This window comes from Carcharodon carcharias, chromosome 19 (genome assembly GCF_017639515.1).
Source record: "Carcharodon carcharias isolate sCarCar2 chromosome 19, sCarCar2.pri, whole genome shotgun sequence".
Classification (NCBI taxonomy): Eukaryota; Metazoa; Chordata; class Chondrichthyes; order Lamniformes; family Lamnidae; genus Carcharodon; species Carcharodon carcharias.
This window is the reverse complement of record NC_054485.1, coordinates 104,265,107-104,286,196: the sequence shown is the minus strand read 5'-3', so window position 1 is coordinate 104,286,196 and position 21,090 is coordinate 104,265,107. Positions and strand designations below refer to the sequence as shown.

Here is a 21,090-nt window from a genome sequence, read left to right as displayed (position 1 = left end):
TCCATTTCATCCAGGCCTGGTGATTTATCCAATTTAAGGACACCTGAACATTTCCTCCCTATGTTTATTCCATCCAATATTTCATATTCCACCTCCTCACCTACAATTCTCTGCCCCTCTCCTATGAAAACGGACATAGTCATGAAGAATCATGCCCATATCTTCTACCTCCTGACATGAATTACCATTTTGGTCTCTAATTGCCCCTACTCTTAATTATTCTCTTGCTGTTTATGTTTTTATAAAAGATCCGAGTTTTCCTTGATTTTGTTTGCCAAGATATCATCATGCCACCTCTTTGCCTGATTTTTTAAATTTCACTCCTACACTTTCCATGCCTCCTCCAGACTTCCTCCAATACTGAGCTCTTCCCTTTTCCCTTCTTGGCTTTGTCCTGCTGTATATGCTCTTCAACATCGGGTTGGGGGCGGGGGGGTAGATGGGTTCTAGATTTGAGACCCCCACCCTTTTCTTTGTAGCAACATACTTATTTTAAACTCTCTGCATCTCTGCCATGAATAACTCCAACTCCAACTGCTCTGGCACTGATTTATCTTCAACAACCATCTCCAGTTTACTTTAACCAAATCAAATCTCTGCTTAGTAAAATTGTTCTCTCCCTAGTTTATGACTTTTGGTCTTGTCCTTTTCATAATGACATTAAATCTGAATTTTTAAAAATTCGTTCACATGATGCGGGCATCACTGGCTGAGCCAGCATTTATTACCCATCCCCAGTTGCCCTTGAGGTGGGGGTGAGTTGCCTTCTTGAACCACTGCAGTCCATGTGGTGTAGGTACACCCACAGTGCTGTCAGGGAGGGAGTTCCAGGATTTTGACCCAGTGACAGTGAAGGAACGGTGACATATTTCCAAGTCAGGATGGTGAGTGGCTTGAAGGAGATCTTCCAGGTGGTGGTATTCCTATCTATCTGCTGCCCTTGTCCTTCTAGGTGTAGCAGTCTTGGGTTTGGAAGGTGCTGTCTAAGGAACCTTGGTGAATTCCTGCAGTGCACTTTGTAGATGGTACACACTGCTGCTACTGTGCGTCGTGGTGCAGGGAGTGAATATTTGTGGATGTGGTGCCAATCAAGCAGGCTGCTTTGTCCTGGATGGTGTCAAGCTTTTTGAGTGTTGTGGGAGCTGCATTCATCCAGGCAAGTGGGGAGTACTCCTGACTTGTGCTCTGTAGATGGTGAACAGGCTTTGGGGCGTCAGGAGTTGAGTTACTTGTCACAGGTTTCCTAGCCTCTGACCTGCTCTTGTAGCACAGAATTGTTTATGCCAGCTCACATACTTCCAATTGTCTGCACCCTCAGTTCACCTGCCTTATTCACTAGACTGGCATCAAGTCTCCCTTCTGAATCCCACTCCCCCTGCCAAGCTCGTTTAAACCTTCCCGAGCAGCACCAGCAAATCTCCTTGTCGCAATATTAGTCTTGACTTTGTTGGGGTGTAACCAGTCTGGCCTCATAGCACCTGTCACCCTAATCCAGTTCCCAAAAATCTGCCTGCAAGACTTCATCCTTCATTCTACCAATACCTCAGCTGGCAGCTGCGGCCAGCATTTCCTAATTTAAATAGGCGGGGATTAATAACATAGTGATTGCTGCAGTGGCTTCTCAGGGAGGTGCAAACCACTTTTAATATCGAGGGCTGGGGCTCCACCTTACGATATTTACAGCTCAGAGTTAACAGATAGTGCAATCATAGAGAGTGTGACACAGGAAGAGGGGAGGCAGAGGGGACCCTGAGGGAACACAAAGTGGGGTGGGGTGAGGCATTGCAAGAGGGGCCGGAGACCCACTGGAGAGGTGGGGGTCAGGAGCAATATCAGAAGGCTCCCATCAGCAACTCACCTTGCTGGGCACATAAAGCAGTGATGTAAAGCTACAAAAAAAATCATTTTAAATCATATTTTAAAACAAAGCACTGAGTGGGCCTGGGGAATTAAGTTGGACTTTCACGCCAGGCATTGCACTCAGTCTGGTGGGATGTGGACAAGGAAAGAGAAAGTGGTTTGTGCTCCTTTGTCCACCAGGTACCCAGCACAGAAGCAAGTCTACACCAACAGATTGCACAATAACCATGATTTCAACACAGCAGAGGCACAAACCAGATTCCCTCTGCTCAGGGGTTAACTGTAAACAAATCCGGACAAAGTCCCCGACTGTTCCCACTCACCTGACATTGCCAGACACAAATGAAATTAAATAAAAATGAAAAGCAATTATGTAGAAGATTGTCAGCAGGGCCAGAGAGACTGCCTCATTTAAACTTTCCATCACGTCCACACTCCCTGCGGAGCAGGTTTAATGTGCAGGCAAAAATTACCTCAATCTGTCAATCACAGTGCAAATTTCTAGCAGAGTGCTAAAACCGCAGGTGGCTTGCGTCTGCTAAAATTCCAGAGTCAAATTCTTGGAGGAAGTCAGCAGAACGGTTTCTGAGGTGACCTGCATATTAACTTTATGCGCTGCAGTATTGCTGAGGATTTTAAAAAGACTCTTACAAGGCAGTGGCTATATTTAAAATGCAGCCACAGAGGAAATGATTCTTCAATGCAGCGATACAAACATAATTTGCATTTTTTTTAATATTGAGGCTGACACTAAGGTCAAGCCAAAAATAAAAATACCTGGAAAAACTCAGCAGGTCTGGCGGCATCTGTGGAGAGGAACACAGTTAATGTTTCGAGTCCGTATGACTCTTCAACAGAACTAAGTAAAAATAGAAAAAAGGTGAAACATAAGCTGGTTGAAGGGGGGTGGGATAGGTAAAGCTGGATAGAGGGCCAGTGATAGGTGGAGATAACCAAAAGATGTCATAGACAAAAGGACAAAGAGGTGTTGAAGGTGGTGATATTATCTAAGGAATGTGCTAAATGGTGAGATTAAGGGTAGAAAGCAGGACAAGCAAGGTACAGATAGCCCTGGGGGGGGGTGGGATCGAAATAGGCTAAAAGGTAGACATAAAAAAATGGATGGAAATACATTTAAAAATAATGGAAATAGGTGGGAAAAGAAAAATCTATATAAATTATCGGATAAAAAAGTGGGGGTGGGGGGGGAAATCGGAAAGGGGGTGGGGATGCAGGAGAGAGTTTATGATCTAAAATTGTTGAAGTCAATAGGCAGTCCAGAAGGCTGTAAAGTGCCTAGTCGGAAGATGAGGTGCTGTTCCTCCAGTTTGCATTGAGCTTCACTGGAATAATGCAGCAGGCCGAGGATGGACATGGGTGGAGTGTTGAAATGGCAAGTGACAGGGAAGTCTGATTCATGCTTGAGGACAGACCGAAGGTGTTCCGCAAAGCGGTCACCCAGTCTGTGTTTGGTCTCGACAACGTAGAGGAAACCGCACTGGGAGCAACGAATGCAGTAGACTAAATTGAGGGAAGTGCAAGTGAAATGCTGCTTCACTTGACAGGAGTGTTTGGGCCCTTGGACGGTGAGGAGAGGGGAAGTAAAGGGGCAGGTGTTGCACCTTCTGCGGTTGCATGGGAAGGTGCCGTGGGAGGGGGTTGAGGTGTAGGGGGTGATGGAGGGGTGGACCAGGGTGTCCCGGAGGGAATGATCCCTGCGGAATGCCGCCGGGGGAGGTGAAGGGAAGATGTGTTTGGTCGTTGCATCATGCTGGAGTTGGCGGAAATGGAGGAGGATGATCCTTTGAATGCGGAGGCTGGTGAGGTGATAAGTGAGGACAAGGGGGACCCTATCATGGTTCTGGGAGGGAGAGGAAGGTGTGAGGACGGATGTGTGGGAGATAGGCCGGACACGGTTGAGGTTGTTTTATCTCTACCTTTTAGCCTATTTCGATCCCTTCCCTACCCACCACAACACCCCCATTAGGGCTACCTGTACCTTGCTCGTCCTGCTTTCTACCCTCTCCACAGATGCTGCCAGCCCTGCTGAGTTTTTCCAGGTGTTTTTATTTTTGTTTTGCATTTCCAGCAGCTGCAGTTTTTGCTTTTAACTAAGGTCAAGCCGGTCACTGTAAGCTGTGTCTTGTGGCCCAGCCAGCACAATCAGTTAAAATAAAGCTGCAGGCTTTGAAATGGGCCAAGCAAAGCAAGAATGCAAGCTTAAAGTCTGTCACCTCCTGATTCCCCAAAGCCGGTCTACCATCCGCAAGGCACAAGTCAGGAGTATGGTGGAATACTCTCCTCTCCATTGGATGAGTGCAGCTCCCACAACACTGAAGAAGCTTGACACCATCGAGGGCAAAGCAGCCCACTTGATCAGCACCCACCCACCACTTTAAACATTCACCACGTCCACCATCGTCGTCGCCCAGCATTATGTACCATTTATAAGATGCACTGCAACAACTCACCAAGGCTCCTTCAACAGCACCTTCCAAATCCATGACCACTACCAGTTAGAAGGACAAGTGCAAAAGACACATGGAAACACCACCACCTGGAAGTTGCCATCCTAGCCATTCACCATCCTGACTTGGAAATATATCACCCTTCCTTCACTGTCACTGGGTCAAAATCCTGGAACTCCCTTCCTAACAGCACTGTGGGTGTACCTACACATGAACTGCAGCAGTTCAAGAAGGCAGCTCACCACCACCTTCTCCAGGGAAATTAGGGATGAGCAATAAATGTTGGCACAGCCAGTGACACCCACATTCCATCAATGAATACAGTAAAAAACAATGTGTGGAGGAAGAATAGATTGAGCAAGTGGCTGAACATTGAAAGTCACAGACTTCAGCTCACTGTGCTGAAGTATTTTATAACAGACAAAAGCATAAGCAATTAAAAAGCAGATACAGTTTAACTTGTTTGACAAATCAGATACAAGTCCTCCCTGTAAAATTTCAACAGAAGCTCAATATTAAGCATTGTTTAACACTCATATCTACCTATGTGCGTCAGCCTGAGCTCCCACCTCCAAGTCACAGCAGTGTGTTCAAATCCCACTCCAGAGACTTGAGCAGTGAAATCCAATGCCAGTTCTGAGGGAGGGCTGCACTGTCAGAAATGCTGTCTTTCGGATGAGACTTTAAAATCGAGGCCCTGGCTGACCCCTCATGTGAGCACAAAAGCTCCTACAGCCACTATCTTGAAGAGCAAAGGGAGTCCTCCACGACTTCCTGGACAATATTCACCTCTCAATCAACATTACTGAAATGTTTTATCTGGTTATCACGTTGTGTTTGTGGGAGCTTGCTGTGTGTAAAGTGGGTGCCGTGCTTGTCTCCATTGCAACAGTGACCATGTTTTAGAAGTATTTCTTTGGCTGCGAAGTGTTTTGGGATGTGCTGAGGATGGTACAGGTGTTACATAAATGCACATTTCCAATCAAATTGACAGCTAGGGGAGTTAACTGGTTTGTAGAATGCAGGTTGTTGATTTAAATCAAAATAAATCAACACATTTTGTTTTATTTTCTTTTGACCAAGTTACTCATCGATGTCCCCTGACATCATACATGGTTTACGGCACATAAATTGGCATTCGTCCCCACTGGACCATATGGGGGTTTGATGTCCACCTGTTATCTCACCTTATTGTATCCTTCATTTCTCTTTCTTCTGTCTACTGATCTAGCTTCATATTTAATACATCTAATACGATGTACCTCAGCGACAGTATGTGGTAGTGAGTTCAGCAGTCTAACAACCCTCTGGGTAGAAGTAACCCTCTTCGTAGCGTGACTGGAGGGCAACACCAGCTCCAAGAACTGCCCCAACAGTTGCCATCTAGTATTGTGGATTCAGGGGGTTTACACAGGATAAAAGAGTGCGAGGAGAGTGGCGAAGGCACAGGATAAAAAGAGCACGAGGAGAGCGGTGGAGGCGCGGGATAAAAGAGCGGCGGAGGCGCAGGATAAAAGAGTGGCGGAGGCGCAGGATAAAAGAGCGGCGGAGGCGCAGGATAAAAGAGCGGCGGAGGCGCAGGATAAAAGAGCGGCGGAGGCGCGGGATAAAAGAGCGTGAGGAATGGCGAAGGCACAGGATAAAAGAGGGTGAGGAGAGCGGCGGAGACCGGGATAAAAGAGCGCGAGGAGTGGCGAAGGCACAGGATAAAAGAGGGCGAGGAGAGCGGCGGAGGCGCGGGATAAAAGAGCGCGAGGAGAGCGGCCGAGCCCGGGATAAAAGAGCGTGAGGAGAGCGGCGGAGGCGCGGGATAAAAGAGCACAAGGAGAGCGGCCGAGACCGGGATAAAAGAGCGTGAGGAGAGTGGCGGAGGCGCGGGATAAAAGAGCGCGAGGAGAGCGGCGGAGGCGCAGGATAAAAGAGCGCAAGGAGAGCGGCGGAGACGTGGGATAAATGAGCGCAAGGAGAGCGGCGGAGACGTGGGATAAATGAGCGCAAGGAGAGCGGCGGAGACCGGGATAAAAGAGTGTGAGGAGAGCGGCGGAGACCGGGATAAAAGAGCGTGAGAGGAGCGGCGGAGACCGGGATAAAAGAGCGTGAGGAGACCGGCGGAGACGGGGGATAAAAGAGCATGAGGAGAGCGCAGAGACGCAGGATAAAAGAGGGTGAGGAGTGTGGCAGAGACGTGGGATAAAAGAGCGCAAGGAGAGCGGCGGAGATCGGGATAAAAGAGCACGAGGAGAGTGGCGGAGACCGGGATAAAAGAGCATGAGGAGAGCGGCGGAGACGGGGGATAAAAGAGCGCGAGGAGAGCGGCGGAGACGCGGGATAAAAGAGGGCGAGGAGAGCGGCGGAGACCGGGATAAAAGAGCATGAGGAGAGCGGCGGAGACTGGGATAAAAGAGGGCGAGGAGAGCGGCGGAGACCGGGATAAAAGAGGGCGAGGAGAGCGGCAGAGACGCGGGATAAAAGAGCGCGAGGAGAGCGGCGGAGACTGGGATAAAAGAAGGCGAGGAGAGCGGCAGAGACGCGGGATAAAAGAGCGTGAGGAGAGCGGCGGAGACGCGGGATAAAAGAGCGCGAGGAAAGCGGCGGAGACCGGGATAAAACTGAAAAAGTGACATCACAGGAAAGCTATGACCTGATTGGTTGGTAGGAAATCTGCACCAAATTTGAAAAAAAAAAACACTGCAAAGCTAATTAATAAATTAATTACCTAAGTCGAGATGGCTGGGCAGGTGATGTGCTGTAGCTGTACGATGTGGGAGCTGGCAGATCCCATTGCAAGCCGCAGTGACCACATCTGCAGCAAGTGTTGGTTGCTGCAGGAACTCCAGCTCAGAATTGATGAGCTGGAGTCCGAGCTCCGGACACTGCGGCACATCCGGGAGGGGGAGAGTTACCTGGACACTGTTTCAGGAGGCGGTCACACCCGGTAGATTAAGTACCTCAAATTCGGTCAGTGGTCATGATCAGCAGGGTGTGACTGCAAGTGAGGCAGGTGGTGGGATCCTGTGTTCAGGAACAGAGGAGCCTCAGCTTTTGACCTTGTCCAACAGGTACGAGGTACTTGCTCCCTGTGTGGATGAGGATTGCTTCTTGGCCTTTTGGCTAAAATCAAGTGTAATCGTGAAGCGATGGCTATAACCAATCGAGCCCCATACCATGGGTACGTAACACCGTTCAGGTGAGGGTGAAGGACAGCGAAGGAGGAGAACCCACGGATCGGGCCTTCTTCATCAAGCAGATCCTGTTGAAGGCGTGTGGATTTGAAGCAGAGGAGATCTACTCCCTGCAAGATTTCCCCAGCGCTGGATTTTTCGACGTGACTTTCGAGCGTGTGGCAGCTTGCATCAAATTCCTGAAGGTGTGCAAGGAGAAGAGAGACCAGCCGGAGATGAAGATCCTGATGGTGGAGCCGCTCTTCGCTCTGCCCATGCAACGGAACCGTGTGGTGACTGTGCATCTCTACAACCCCTACGTCCCTGTCACCGACGTGTTCACCTTCCTCGCCAGGTACGTCGACAAGGTTGGGAGCTGCACCGAGGTTAGAGATGTTTTCGGGATTTGAACATGCAAACGCCAGGTTAAAGTCACGCTCAAGACTGATGATAAGGGAGCCATCTTCCAACATCCTTCCAGCTTCGCTATTGGGGGAAGCCGTGGTTACCTTGTCTATACTGCGCAGTCCAAACTTTGTCACTCATGCGGCAAGTCTGATCACGTGGCAGCCAACTGCAAACAGACTAAGTGCTGCAACCAGTGTGGCGAGGCTGGCCACCTCTACAGGACCTGCCCCAAACGCTGCCTCACTTATGCACAGGCAGCCAAAGCCAACGAGGGGGAAGCAGAGGAAATGCTTCGTGTCACTACTACTTAGGACACGTGCAACACTCCAACCACCAAGGCCCCCAGTGAGAACAACAGGACAAAGGAGGACACAGAGAGAGACAAGGTGGAGGAAAAGATTGAGGCAGCAGACAGCCAATCAACAGCACTGCCACTCCTCAGGAGAGCGAATCAATGGAGGAGGAGGAGGAGGAAGCAGCAGAAAATCAGCAGGGGGAGTGGCAGCTGGTGAAGAGAGCCAAAAGGAAGGAGGGGCTAAGAAGGGACCAAGCCACTTCCCAGACAAGTGGCAAGAGGCGCCTCCCATCCGACACGGATGACAAGGGCAGCTGCTCTTCGGAAGAAGAAGTGCAAGGGCGGCACCTACAGAAGAAGCGGCAAAACTCTAGGGAATTGGAGGATGAGACACCCGAGCTCCAGGACATTGGAGACGATGAGGAGACCAGCGCACCCCAACTTTGCCCACAACCCGAAGAGGCCAGCACACACCAGCCCCAGGAACCTGGGAGCAGTGAAGCGCTCAGCACGCCCCAGCTTCAGGAAGCCGGGAGCAGCAACGCCCGAGAAGGGGAGAGAAATGGAGAGACTTCTCCAGCAGAGGACATTTCAAATCCCGTTCTTTGCACAAACCCCCAGATGCCACCTGAGCGGAACATTGCCAATGTGGAGGTTCAGGACAGTTTCCTCAGCCCATCCAAAGTGAGGCAATTTGTGAACACTATGGGTATGCAGGAGCAGACCAAAGATCTGGAACTCTCAAAGACAACAGGTTTGGTAAGAGACTTAATGCTTTAAAATGGGTGTAAAGATTGTATGCATAAATGTGCGTAGCATTAAATCTACTATGTGATGTGTTACGACCTTGGTCTTCCTTGCCAAGGTCAAAGCTCACCTATTGTTTCTGCAGGATTGTGCGATACCACATCTCAGCTCCTACAGGCAATGGTCACGATGGTGGGCCCATGGGCCATCGATCTGGTCGGGAGGAAATGACTTTCATTACTCTGGCCTAGGTATTCTGCCATGGGGAGGCAACTTCACCGTCTCCTCGTAGCAGACATAATGTACAAGAATGCTCCAATCCAGTTAATTAACATGTATGCCCCGGTACAAAAGGGCGAGCGGCTGGCGATCTTTCAGCAGCTCCCACTGCTGCTGGCGACCTCCAGGCCGGTAATCCTGGGCGGTGACTTCAACTGCGGCTGGACGATCCGGCAGGGCCGAAAGCACATTGGACGCTAGGTCCAGATCCCCGATGGAAACAGTTAAGGATGCCAAGCTGCACGACGTCTTCAGCAACCCTGCGGATGGAGCGCAGCGTAGATACACCTGGTCGCAGCCTGACGGGTCCATCCGTTCCAGGATAGACTTCCTGTTTGTGTCCCGAGCATTCACAGTCAGATCCACCGACGTCAAGCCGGTGTTTTACTCTGACCATTGCCTCCTACTGGCTGACTGTCACTTAGAAATAGACCAGAGGGCGGGCAGGGTGGCATGGAAGCTAAACGTGCAACTGCTGACCCCAGAGAACATTGAGGAGCTCAAGAGGGGTTACAAAGGTTGGAGAACTGTGAAACCCCTCTTTGAGTCACAGACACTCTGGTGGGAAGCAATCAAGGGAAACATTAAGAGGCTTTTCATCATCAAAGGAACCCAGAAGGTTAGAAAGGAACAGAGGGAAATGTCCCGACTCCAGAAAAACATGCAGAACCTGCTCCGGCTGCAGTCGATGGGGTCAATGTCAAGTAGGAACTCCTAGAGGTGAAAAGCCAGCAAGCCTCGCTCTTTGCCTCGGAGGGCTCCAAGATCACCTTCCGGTCCAGAGTCCGCTCCGTGGAGCAGGGTGAGACGTGCTCACATTTCTTCTTCCAAAAGGTACACAGAGAGAGCTCTGTGATCAGCAGCCTGAAGGAAGAAGACGGCTCAGTAAAGTCATCGCAGTCCAACATTTTGAGGATCAGCAAATCCTTTTATGCTGCATTGTAAAACGTGAAGCCCACAGACAGCACAGCCTCCCAGTCCAGTTCTGTCAAAGGGTCATGAGGACTCGAAACGTCAACTCTTTTCTTCTCCGCCGATGCTGCCAGACCTGCTGAGTTTTTCCAGGTAATTCTGTTTTTGTTTTGGATTTCCAGCATCCGCAGTTTTTTTGTTTTTATAACAGCCTCCCAGTCCTTCCTGTCCTCTATCATGGAGGTCTTAGACGACAGTACACGGGAAAGCCTGGACAAACCGCTAACTCCTGACAAACTGACTAAGGACCTTGAGTCCTTCTAGAAGAGTAAAACTCCCGGAAGTGACGGCTTGCCGGCAGAGTTGTATTCAGCTCTGTGGGACTGGACCGGCCCAGACCTGCTAGAAGTGTACGAGAGTATGCTCCTGGCCGGCAGTATGTCAGAATCCATGAGGAAAGGCATCATCACGCTCATCTACGAGCACAAGGGGGAAAAGGGAGGAAATTAGAAATTGGCGCCCCTTTCACTGTTGAATGTGGACTATAAGATTCTGTCCAAGGTCATCGCCAATCGGGTCAAGTCAGCTCTGGAATTGGTGATCCACCCTGACCAGACCTGCACTGTGCTGGGCAGGAAGATCTCTGACAGCCTCGCGCTGCTCAGGGATACAATTGCCTATGGGCAGGACAGGGGTGTGGATACCTGCCTCATCAGCCTGGATCAGGAGAAGGCCTTTGACACAATATTGCACACCTACATGGTGGATGTATGCTCCAAAATGGGGTTTGGGGAGGGAATTCACAATTGGATCCAACTGCTCTACACTAACATCAGTAGCGCTGTCTCAATAAATGGGTGGGAATCAGATAGTTTTCCTATTAAATTTGGAGTTAGGCAGGGCTGCCCTCTTTTCCCTGTCCTGTTTGTGTGTTGCATAGAACCCTTTGCTGAGTCCATCAGGAAGGATCCGGGCGTAAGAGGAGTGACGATCCCAGGCAGTGGAGGCAATCAGGTCAAAGCCTCCGTGTAGATGAACGATATCGCCGTCTTCTGCATGGATCCGCTGTCAGTGCGCAGACTAATCCACATCTGCGACCAGTTTGAACTGGCCTCGGGAGTCAAGGTAAATCGTGGGAAGAGCGAGGCTATGTTCTTTGGGAACTGGGCTGACCGATCCTTTGTCCCCTTCACTGTCAGGGCTGACGGCCTGAAGGTGCTGGGGATATGGTACGGAGGGACCGGGGCATCCGTTAGAAGCTGAAAGGAGTGAGTGTCTATGGTGAAAAGAAAACTGGGCATGTGGGAGCGGGCTCCCTCTCCATTGCGGGTAAGAACCTGCTCATCAGGTGTGAGGCACTCTCGCTGTTGCTGTACGTGGCGCAGGTCTGGCCTATTCCAGACTCCTGCGTGATGGCAATCACCCAAGCCATCTTTTGCTTTATCTAGAGGTGGAAAATGGATCGTGTCCGCAGGGGCGCAATGTACAAACCTCTAGATAAAGGGGGAAAAAACATGCCCAACATCGCCCTCATACTCATGGCCACCTTTGTATGCGGCTGCATCAAACTATGCATAGACACTCGGTACGCAAACACCAAGTGTCACTACGTGCTGAGGTTCTACCTGTCCCCAGTGTTGCGAAGGATGGGTCTGGCCACGCTGCCGGGGAACGCTCCAAGTAGGCCACGTGGAAAAATTTATGCAGAGAAACACATTTGATCACAAGTCCATCAGGCAGTGGTCAGCAAGTAACGTCTTAGAGGACCTGCGGGAAAAGGAGAGGGTGGATCTTGTGGGATGGTTCCCCGAACAGACTGTCAAAGTCATTTGCAGAATGCCTCATCCCCAGACCTTTCCAACAAGCACCAGGATGTAGCTTGGCTGGTGGTGGCAAAGGCCCTCCCCATCAGATTCATCCAACATGCCAGGAGTCTTACCCCCTCCGCACGTTGCCCTCGAGGTGGCTGTGGTGGGGACGAGGCCATTTTTCACCTCCTTGTGGACTGTGCCTTTGCAAAGAAGGTCTGGAGAGAGATGCAGTGGTTTCTGTCGAGTTTCATCCCGAGCAGTTCTGTAACACAGGGCTCTGTGCTCTACGGGCTGTTCCCAGGGACACACACCGAGACAAACATCAACTTGGTGAAAGACACTCTTTGGTCTGCCTGAAACTTGTTGGTCTTCCAGCGCAGAGTTGTCCACAACCAAGTGTTGCGGACTGGCACATTCCAAGGTCCAGGACTACGTGCTGAGGGACGCACTAAAGCTTGGGGCAGCCGCCGCAAAGGCGCAATGGGGAAAGGTCGCTGTCTAAGTCCTTTCTGCCCACAGTGCACCGAGGGGCTGGGAACTGTAGAGAGCCCCTCGGACTAGACAGATCAAAATGAATGTATGCAGTGAATACTAATTGTATTGAAGCACCTCCGAGTGCAACATGATGTAAGTTGATAACTCCAATACCATTGTCTGATTGTTTGCATTGACCATATTGAAAGGATTGTAATATTCATTGATTGTATTGATGCACCTGTGATTCATGTCTAAAGCTGAATCTGATTGTACTTTTGTGATGGTGATTTTGAAATGTTTTGGAATGTTCTTCCAGATATTTTACGAATAAAGTATATTTTTCAAAAAAAAAGGTACTTGCTCCCTGTGTGGATGAGGAACAGGGCTGTTGGGAGGATGAGCCAGCTGACCACGGCACCGTGGCACAGGAGGCCATTCAAGAGGGGGAAGCAAAAAGACAAGTGGTCGTTGTATGGGATTCTATAATTAGGGGAATTGATAGCATCCTTTGTAAGCAGGATCAAGAGTACCACATGGCATGTTGCCCGCCTGGTGCCAGGGTGAGGGACATCTCTGACCGGATTGAAAGGATATTGGAGAGGGAGGAGGACGATCCAATTGTGGTGGTCCACGTCGGGACAAGTGACATAGGTAAGACTAGGAAAGAGGACCTGTTTGGGGATTATCAGGAACTAGGAACTAAATTAAAGAACAAGTCCTCAAGGTTATAACCTTTGGATTACTACCCGAGTCACGTGCAAATTGGCGTAGGGACGCGAGAATAAGGGAAGTAAACACATGGCTAAAGGAGTGGTGTGGGAAAGAGGGGTTCCATTTCATGGGGCACTGGCATCAGTACTGGAACAGGAGGGTTCTGTACCGTTGGGATGGTCTCCACCTGAACCGATCTGGGACCAACCAATGTTCTAGCGAAAAGGGTGGTCAACAGGACTTTAAACTAGAAAGTCGGGGGAAGGGAAGGGTAAAACTCCAAGAAGTATGACTAATGGGAAACAAAGCAGCAGGTTAGCAGGTTGGGGGGGTGGTGGATGGATTCAACTTCATGGAAAATTATGAAAAAACTGAAAAGGAAGTAGAGCCCAGGAGAGGCTATTAAAGTCTCCAGAACACAAAATAGGGCAGAGTGTTTGGAAAGGGCTAGGAATCTAACTTCAAGCACATCAGATAAAGGGAAAACAATGAGAAGGGGGACGGGAAATAAAGGACTGAAGGTGTTGTATCTGAATCCACGTGGTATACAAAATAAGGTAAATGAGCTTGTGGCGCAGATTGAAATTGGCAGGTATGACGTGATGGGCATCACGGAGACATGGCTGCAGGGGGATCAGGACTGGGAGCTAAATATCCAAGGGTATATATCCTATCGAAAAGATAGGCAGGTTGGCAGAGGGGGTGGGGTTGCTTTGTTAGTAAGAAATGAAATTAAATCGATAGCAAGAAACGACGTGGGGTCAATGATATAGAATCTGTGTGGGTAGAGTTGAGGAACCACAAAGGTAAAAAAACCATAATGGGAGTTATGTACAGGACTCCGAACAGTGATCAGGATGTGGGGCACAAGATACACCAGGAGATAGAAAAGGCGTGTAAGAAAGGCAAGGTTACAGTGATCATGGGGGATTTCAATAGGGAGGTGGACTGGGAAAATCAGGTTGGTAATGGATCCCAAGACAAGGAATTTGTGGAATGTCTATGAGATGGCTTCTTGTAGCACCTCATGGTGGAGCCCACTAGGGAACAGGCAATTCTAGATTTAGTGATGTGTAGTGAGGCAGATTTGATAAGGGAGCTTAAGGTGAAGGAACCCTTAGGAGGAAGTGACCATAATATGATAGAATTTACCCTGCAATTTGAGAGGAAAAAGCTGGAATCAGATGCAACGGTATTACAGTTGAATAAAGGGAACAACAGAGGCCTGAGGGAGGAGCTGGCCAGAATTGACTGGGAGATGAGACTAGCAGGAAAGACAATGGAACAGCAATGGCAGGAGATTCTGGGAGTAATTTGGGAGACACAGTAAAAATTCATCCCTAGGAAGAGGAAGCATACTAAAGGGAGGACGAGGCAACCATGGCTGACAAGGGAAGTCAGGGACAGCATAAAAGCTAAAGAGAAAGCATACAATGCGGTGAAGAACAGTGGGAAGCCAGGGGATTGGGAAACCTACAAAGACCAACAGAGGACAACTAAAAAAGAAATAAGGAGGGAGAAGATTAAATATCAGGGTAAACTAGCCAGTAATATAAAAGAAGATTGCAAAAGTTCTTTTAGATATGTAAAAGGTAAGAGAGAGGCAAAAGTGTACATTAGGCCACTGGAAAATTACACTGGAGAAGTTATAATGGGGAACAAAGAAATGGCGGAGGAACTAAATAGTACTTTGTGTCGGTCTTCACGGAGGAAGACACGAGTAACATCCCCAAAATTCAAGAGAGTCGGGGGCCAAGGGTGAGTATGGTGGTCATTACCAAGGAGAAGGTGCTAGGAAAACTGAAAGGTTTGAAGGTGGATAAATCACCTGGACCAGATGGATTACACCCCAGCGTTCTGAAAGAGATAGCTGAAGAGATAGTGGAGACATTAGTGGTGATCTTTCAGGAATCACTGGAATCAGGGAGGGTCCCAGAGGACTGGAAAATCGCTAATGTAACCCCCTGGTTAAGAAGGGAGTGAGGCAAAAGACAGGAAATTACAGGCCGATTAGCCTGACCTCGGTCGTTGGTAAGATTTTAGCGCCCATTATTAAAGATGAGATTTCAGAATACTTGGAAGTGTATGGTGAAATAGGGTAAGTCAGCATGGTATCATCAAGGGGAGGTCATGCCTGACAAATCTGTTAGAATTCTTTGAGGAGGTAACGAGCAGGTTAGACAAAGGAGAGCTAATGGATGTTATCTACTTGGACTTCTAGAAGGTCTTTGCCAAGGTGCCGCACAGGAGGCTGCTCAGTAAGATAAGAGCCCATGGTTTAGAGGCAATGTACTAGCATGGATAGAAGATTGACTGTCTGGCAGGAGGCAGAGAGTAGGGATAAGGGGGTCCTTCTCAGGATGGCGGCCGGTGACTAGTGGAGTTGCGCAAGGGTCAGTGTTGGGACTACAACTTTTCACTTTATACATTAATGATCGAGATGAAGGAACTGAGGGCATTCTAACTTCGTTTGCAGATGATACAAAGATAGGTGGAGGGACAGGTGATATTGAGGAGGTGGGGAGGCTGCAGAAGGATTTAGACAGGTTAGGAGAATGGGCAAAGAAGTGGCAGAAGGGGAAGTGTGAGGTCATCCGCTTTGGTACGAAGAATAGAGGCATAGACTATTTTCTAAATGGGGAGAGAATTCAGAAATCTGGAGTGCAAAGGGACTTGGGAGTCCTAGTCCAGGATTCTCTTAAGGTTAATTTGCAGGTTGAGTCGGTAGTTAGGAAGGCAAATGCAATGTTGGCATTTATTTCGAGAGGACTAGAATATAAAAGCACGGATGTGCTGCTGAAGCTTTATAAGGCTCTGGTCAGACCACATTTAGAATATTGAGAGCAATTTTAGGCCCCGTATCTCAGGAAGGATGTGCTGGCCCTGGAGAGGATCCAGAGGAGGTTCACGAGAATGATCCCAGGAATGAAAGACTTAACATATGAGGAATGTTTGAGGACTCTGGGTCTATACTCGATGGAGTTTAGAAGGTTGAGGGGGGGATCTGATTGAAACTTACAGAATACTGAAAGGCCTGGATAGAGTGGATGTGGGGAAGATGTTTCCATTAGTAGGAGAGACTAGGACCCGAGGGCACAGCCTCAGAGTAAAGGGAAGGCCTTTTTGAACAGAGATGAGGAGAAACTTCTTTAGCCAGAGAGTGGTGAATCTGTGGAATTCATTGCCACAGAAGGCTGTGGAGGCCAGGTCATTGAGTGTATTTAAGACCGAGATAGATAGGTTCTTGATTGGTAAGGGGATCAAAGGTTACAGGGTGAAGGCGGGAGAATGGGGTTGAGAAACTAATCAACCATGATTGAATGGCGGAGCAGACTCAATGGGCCGAATGGCCTAATTTCTGCTCCTATATCTTATGGTCTTATGGTTTGTAGGTTCAAGGCCCACACCAGAGATTCAAGAGTCATAATCGAGGCCAACATTCAGCAGCAGTGCAGAGAGAGATGGCAGAACTATGAAATAATTATTTGGGTCTGGTATTTACCAGGGAGATAAAACAGGTAGACAGGACATTGACTGGAGATGAGTAGTGAGGTAAGTGCATTTAAAATCAAAATTGGGGATGGTGGAATAAAGTAAACAAACTCAGGATAAAATCCCTGAAACAGATGGGTTGCATTCATATGTTTGAAAAGGCTAGGGAAGAGATAGCTGAGGCATTACTACTCACATTTAATAACTCATTTGAAAAAGATATAGTACCAGACAATGGATAATTAATGTAATCCCTATATTTCTGAAAGGGGACAGAACTTGTCCAGGGTATAAACCAGTCAGCTTAACATCAGTGCTGGGAAAAATAATGGAGGCTTTAATAAAGAAGAGGATGGAAGAAAACCTAGAAATGGATTTCAAACAGGAAAATCTTGCTTGACTAACCTTCTTGATTTTTTTGAGTGGGCAACAGGAACAATGGTAATGTACAGATGCAATTTACCTAGATTTTAAGAAAAGCTTTGATAAGGTGCCACAAATTGGCTAATAACAGAATGGGGAGTCAAGGGACAAGTTGCAGAATGAATCACCAGCTGGCTTCAAGAATGAAAGCAGACAGTGAGAGTAAAGGGGAATTACTCAGGAGTGGCAAAAGGTGTTCCACAAGGATCAACACAATTCACAATTTACATTAACGATTTGGAATCAAAGATCCACAATTTCTAAATCTGCAGATGACACCAAATTAGCGGAAATGGGGAATAGTCAATACTGAGGAAAACTGCAACAAATTACAAGAGAACATTAATAAACGCGCTGCATGGGTAAATAACCAGCAAATAAAGTTGAACACAGAAAACATGTGAGGCAGTACGTTGTGCAGGAAGAAGAGGGCACCTTGGAAGGTGCAAGTCTTGGTGGAGTAGAAAAACAAAAGGGTCCTGGAGTAAGATAATAATCACCAAAAGCTACATCACAGGTCAGCAAGATTGTTAAAAAGCAAACCAAGCACTAGGTTTTATTTCTAAAGGAATACAATTGTGAAGTTACACTAAAGCTGTATCAAACCTTGGTTAGACCACACTGAGTAGTGCATATAGTATTTTTATAAAACAGATTATAGGAAGAACATAGAGGCACTGGAGAGGGTGCAGAGCAGATTTACAAGGATGATTAGCTGAAATACCTGGACACACACATCAGGAAAGGGCTGATAGGCTGGGTCTCTTTTCTCTTGGGAAAAGGCGGCTAAGGTGGGACCGAATAGAGATCTTGAAAATGATGCAAGTTTTTAACATCCCCCCCCAACCCTCTCCTCCCCTCTCCCTCACACCGACTCCTCTTGTGGGGAAGAGAATAACAAGCGGCCATCAATATAAGATCGTCATCAAGAAATCTATCCCCTCCATTTCCCCGACCCCACTTCCTCCTTACCCCAGTCTTCGCTGCTCAGCAGGTTCTCGGGAAAGAAGCGACTCTCCAGCTCGCTCACCAAATCTGTTGCCATGGCGTCCGCGCTTCCACAAGGTGAATAATAACAACAGGAGTCAAAACTTTCAACCATAAAAGCTCCCGACTATAAAATCAGGCGTCATTAGCTTCCAAAGGCTATAATTCTCGACCAATAGCCCAGCGCTGGCTCATTCCTGGACGGCCCGAAATCCGAGTCCGACCGAGGCCACAATCCGGAAAAACCACCCCCCTCAAACCGAGTGTCAGGCGCTCCACCAATCGGCTACCCCATTCCTCGGAAACCCGCCTCCTTCACTTTGCGTGACAGGCACTACCTCCAATGGACTTCGCCATTACACAGAACAACTCCTCACTGCGACCAATGCCCTTCTACTATCTAGGAAATCCCCCTCAATAAATCCGAGTGACAGGCATTGTGGCCAATCCACTTTACTGTCAACGGAGACCGGAATCCATCACCCTGAGTGGGAGGCACGTCGGCCAATCCGCTTCCCCATTTAACGGAAACCCGATCCCCCTCTCTTTCTCGCTCTCTGAGTCACATGCTCATGGACCAGGCTTCCCGACTGCCCGAAGATCCGCCTCCCTCAGTCTGAGTGACAGGCAGCGCCACCGTATTTCTACCCAATTTCATGGAAGCCCGTCTCTGTCAGTTTTAGTAACAAGCACACCAACCAATCCACATTCGGCGAAAGCCCGCCTTGCTCACTGAGTGACAGTTGCCCCGGCGAATCGGCATCCTCTTTCCCCGCAAACCCGCCTCTCTCTCTGAATGACAGTTGCGCCGACCAATTGCCTTCTGCATTGGCCGGAGGCCGCTTGAATCACTCTGACTGACAGGAGCTCAGCCCAATCTCCTTTCCAATGCCGCAGAAACCGCCGCGCTCGCGCTGAGGAACTGCCACTTCTCTCTCTCCCCCCACCCAACCCCATCTCCTTAAACCAGCTTATATTTCACCCCTTCCTGGGATTCGCCTAGTTCTGTCGAAGGGTCATGAGGACTCGAAACGTCAACTCTTTTCTTCTCCACCGATGCTGCCAGACCTGCCGAATTGTTCCAGGTAATTCTGTTTTTGCCGGTGCAGTCTGCCCGCTTTTAAATTCCGGAAACTCGCCTCTCTCACTCAGAGTGACAGTTCCTTTAGCCAATCAGCTTCGCGATTCAAGGAATCCCTCCTCCCCAATCTGAGTGACAGTTACTCTGGCCAATCGGTTTCTCCCATCCACAGAACCCGCCTCCCTAATCTGAGTGACGGTCCCTTCAGCCAATCTACTTCTCCACTCGCTGGAAACCCGCCTCCCAGTTTCTGAGTGACAGATGCTGTGCTTTAAAAATCAACGTGATAATGGGCAGAATTCCAGGTCCGGTTTTTCCTGACAGGAACAGGAGAAGCTGCTGGTATTTCGTATGGATTCCAGAAGGGATTGATGTGGATGCAGTGAATTGGAGCTAAGGTGAATAAATGGAGTTGAGGTGCGGATCAGTCATGATTGAATCATGAAGTCCCAGAGTAAACTTCAATCCCATTTCCAGAAAACTATCTCTCCATTTACTCCAGCCGGAGGATCTTAAAATCACCCAGATGAATTTGGAATGGGCCTGGAAGGATCCAGACTCTGGAGCAATTTGTAAATAAAACAAACGTCATGTTTAGTTAAAAACAAAAACCTGCGGATGCTGGAAATCCAAAACAAAAACAGAATTACCTGGAAAAAATCAGCAGGTCTGGCAGCATTGGCGGAGAAGAAAAGAGTTGACGTTTCGAGTCCACTTTCTGTGGAAGGGTCATGAGGACTTGAAACGTCAACTCTTCCTCTCCGCCGATGCTGCCAGACCTGCTGAGTTTTTCCAGGTAATTCTGTTTTTGTTTAACATGTTTAGTTTCTGCTTCTTGGATTTAATGATAGACTGTGTCCTTTTTGACAAAAAAAAACCTGCTTCTACTTCAGTGGTTCTCGGGTATTTTTGTTTGAAAAAACAATTTACAAATATAATCATGGACACCCAGTGTAAACTATAATTCTATATAATAGCCATAATATGAACAGGTTACATGCATAGAGAGCTTTAATAATGTTTTTAATAAAACAGGTAAAGAGACAAAGCAGAGATAAATGATAACTTTAAGATAAAAGCAAAACACTGCGGATGCTGGAAATCTGCTCCAACTTTACCTCCACTAACTTTTTTTGAAAAATATACTTTATTCATAAAATATTGGAAGAACGTTCCAAACCATTTCAAAATCACCATCACAAAAGTACAATCAGGTTTAACTTTTACACGTGTATCACACGGTGCATCAATACAATCAATGAATATTTCAATCATTTCAATATGGTCAAAGCAGACAATTAGACAATGGTATTGGAGTTGTCAACATTCTTCATGTTGCACTTTGAGGTGCTTCAATACATTTATAATACAATTAGCGTTAAATGCAGACATTCATTTTGAGCTGTACAGCCTGAGGGGCTCTCAACAGTTCCCTGCCCCTCGATGCACTGTAGCAGAAAGGTCTTAGACAGCGACCCTTCTCCATTGCGCCTTTGCAGCGGCTGCCCCAAGCTTTAGTGTGGCCCTCAGCATGTAGTCCTGGACCTTGGAATGTGCCAGTCTGCAACACTCGGTCAGGGACAACTCTTTGCGCTGGAAGACCAACAAGTTTTGGACAGACCCAACTTTACATCCACTAACATTCTAGTGCAGCAAATGAACTGATTTTCATGCAGTTAAACATTATCTGTTAATGGCAGAGAAACCCGATCAGTTCACACATCATCTTCAATACAGACAGTCAAATCACTACTCACAGCAATCTCACATCATTTACATGTTTAAACAGTCTCAAGGCAACTTCTTTTACAGACCTGTACAAACCCAGTCGAGTTTCTCAGTGTTATTTAATCACTCAAGTAAGTTCGCTTATTGAAACATGTTGAGAGTTTGAAGTAAGTCAAACTGACAGTTTTATCATGAATATAAGAAACAAACCAACTAGAGATTAATATAAACAGAAAATGATGGAAATACT

General features: G+C 47.9%; 1 protein-coding gene across 3 annotated transcripts in view; it reads right to left on the bottom strand.

Moving 5' to 3' along the window:
- The window catches only part of atf6b (activating transcription factor 6 beta), a 109,050-nt gene extending 90,254 nt beyond the window's left edge, over window positions 1-18,796 (bottom strand). For 2 of the 3 annotated variants that reach the window (XM_041212241.1, XM_041212242.1), the window contains exon 1: window positions 18,017-18,795. In XM_041212241.1, the coding sequence (XP_041068175.1) occupies window positions 18,017-18,146 (130 nt within the window). In that variant the 5' untranslated portion in view covers window positions 18,147-18,795. Of the gene's footprint in view, window positions 1-18,016 lie in introns of all 3 variants that reach the window. The other variant, XM_041212240.1, reaches the window with a different exon arrangement.
- Window positions 18,797-21,090: the final 2,294 nt, after the last annotated feature.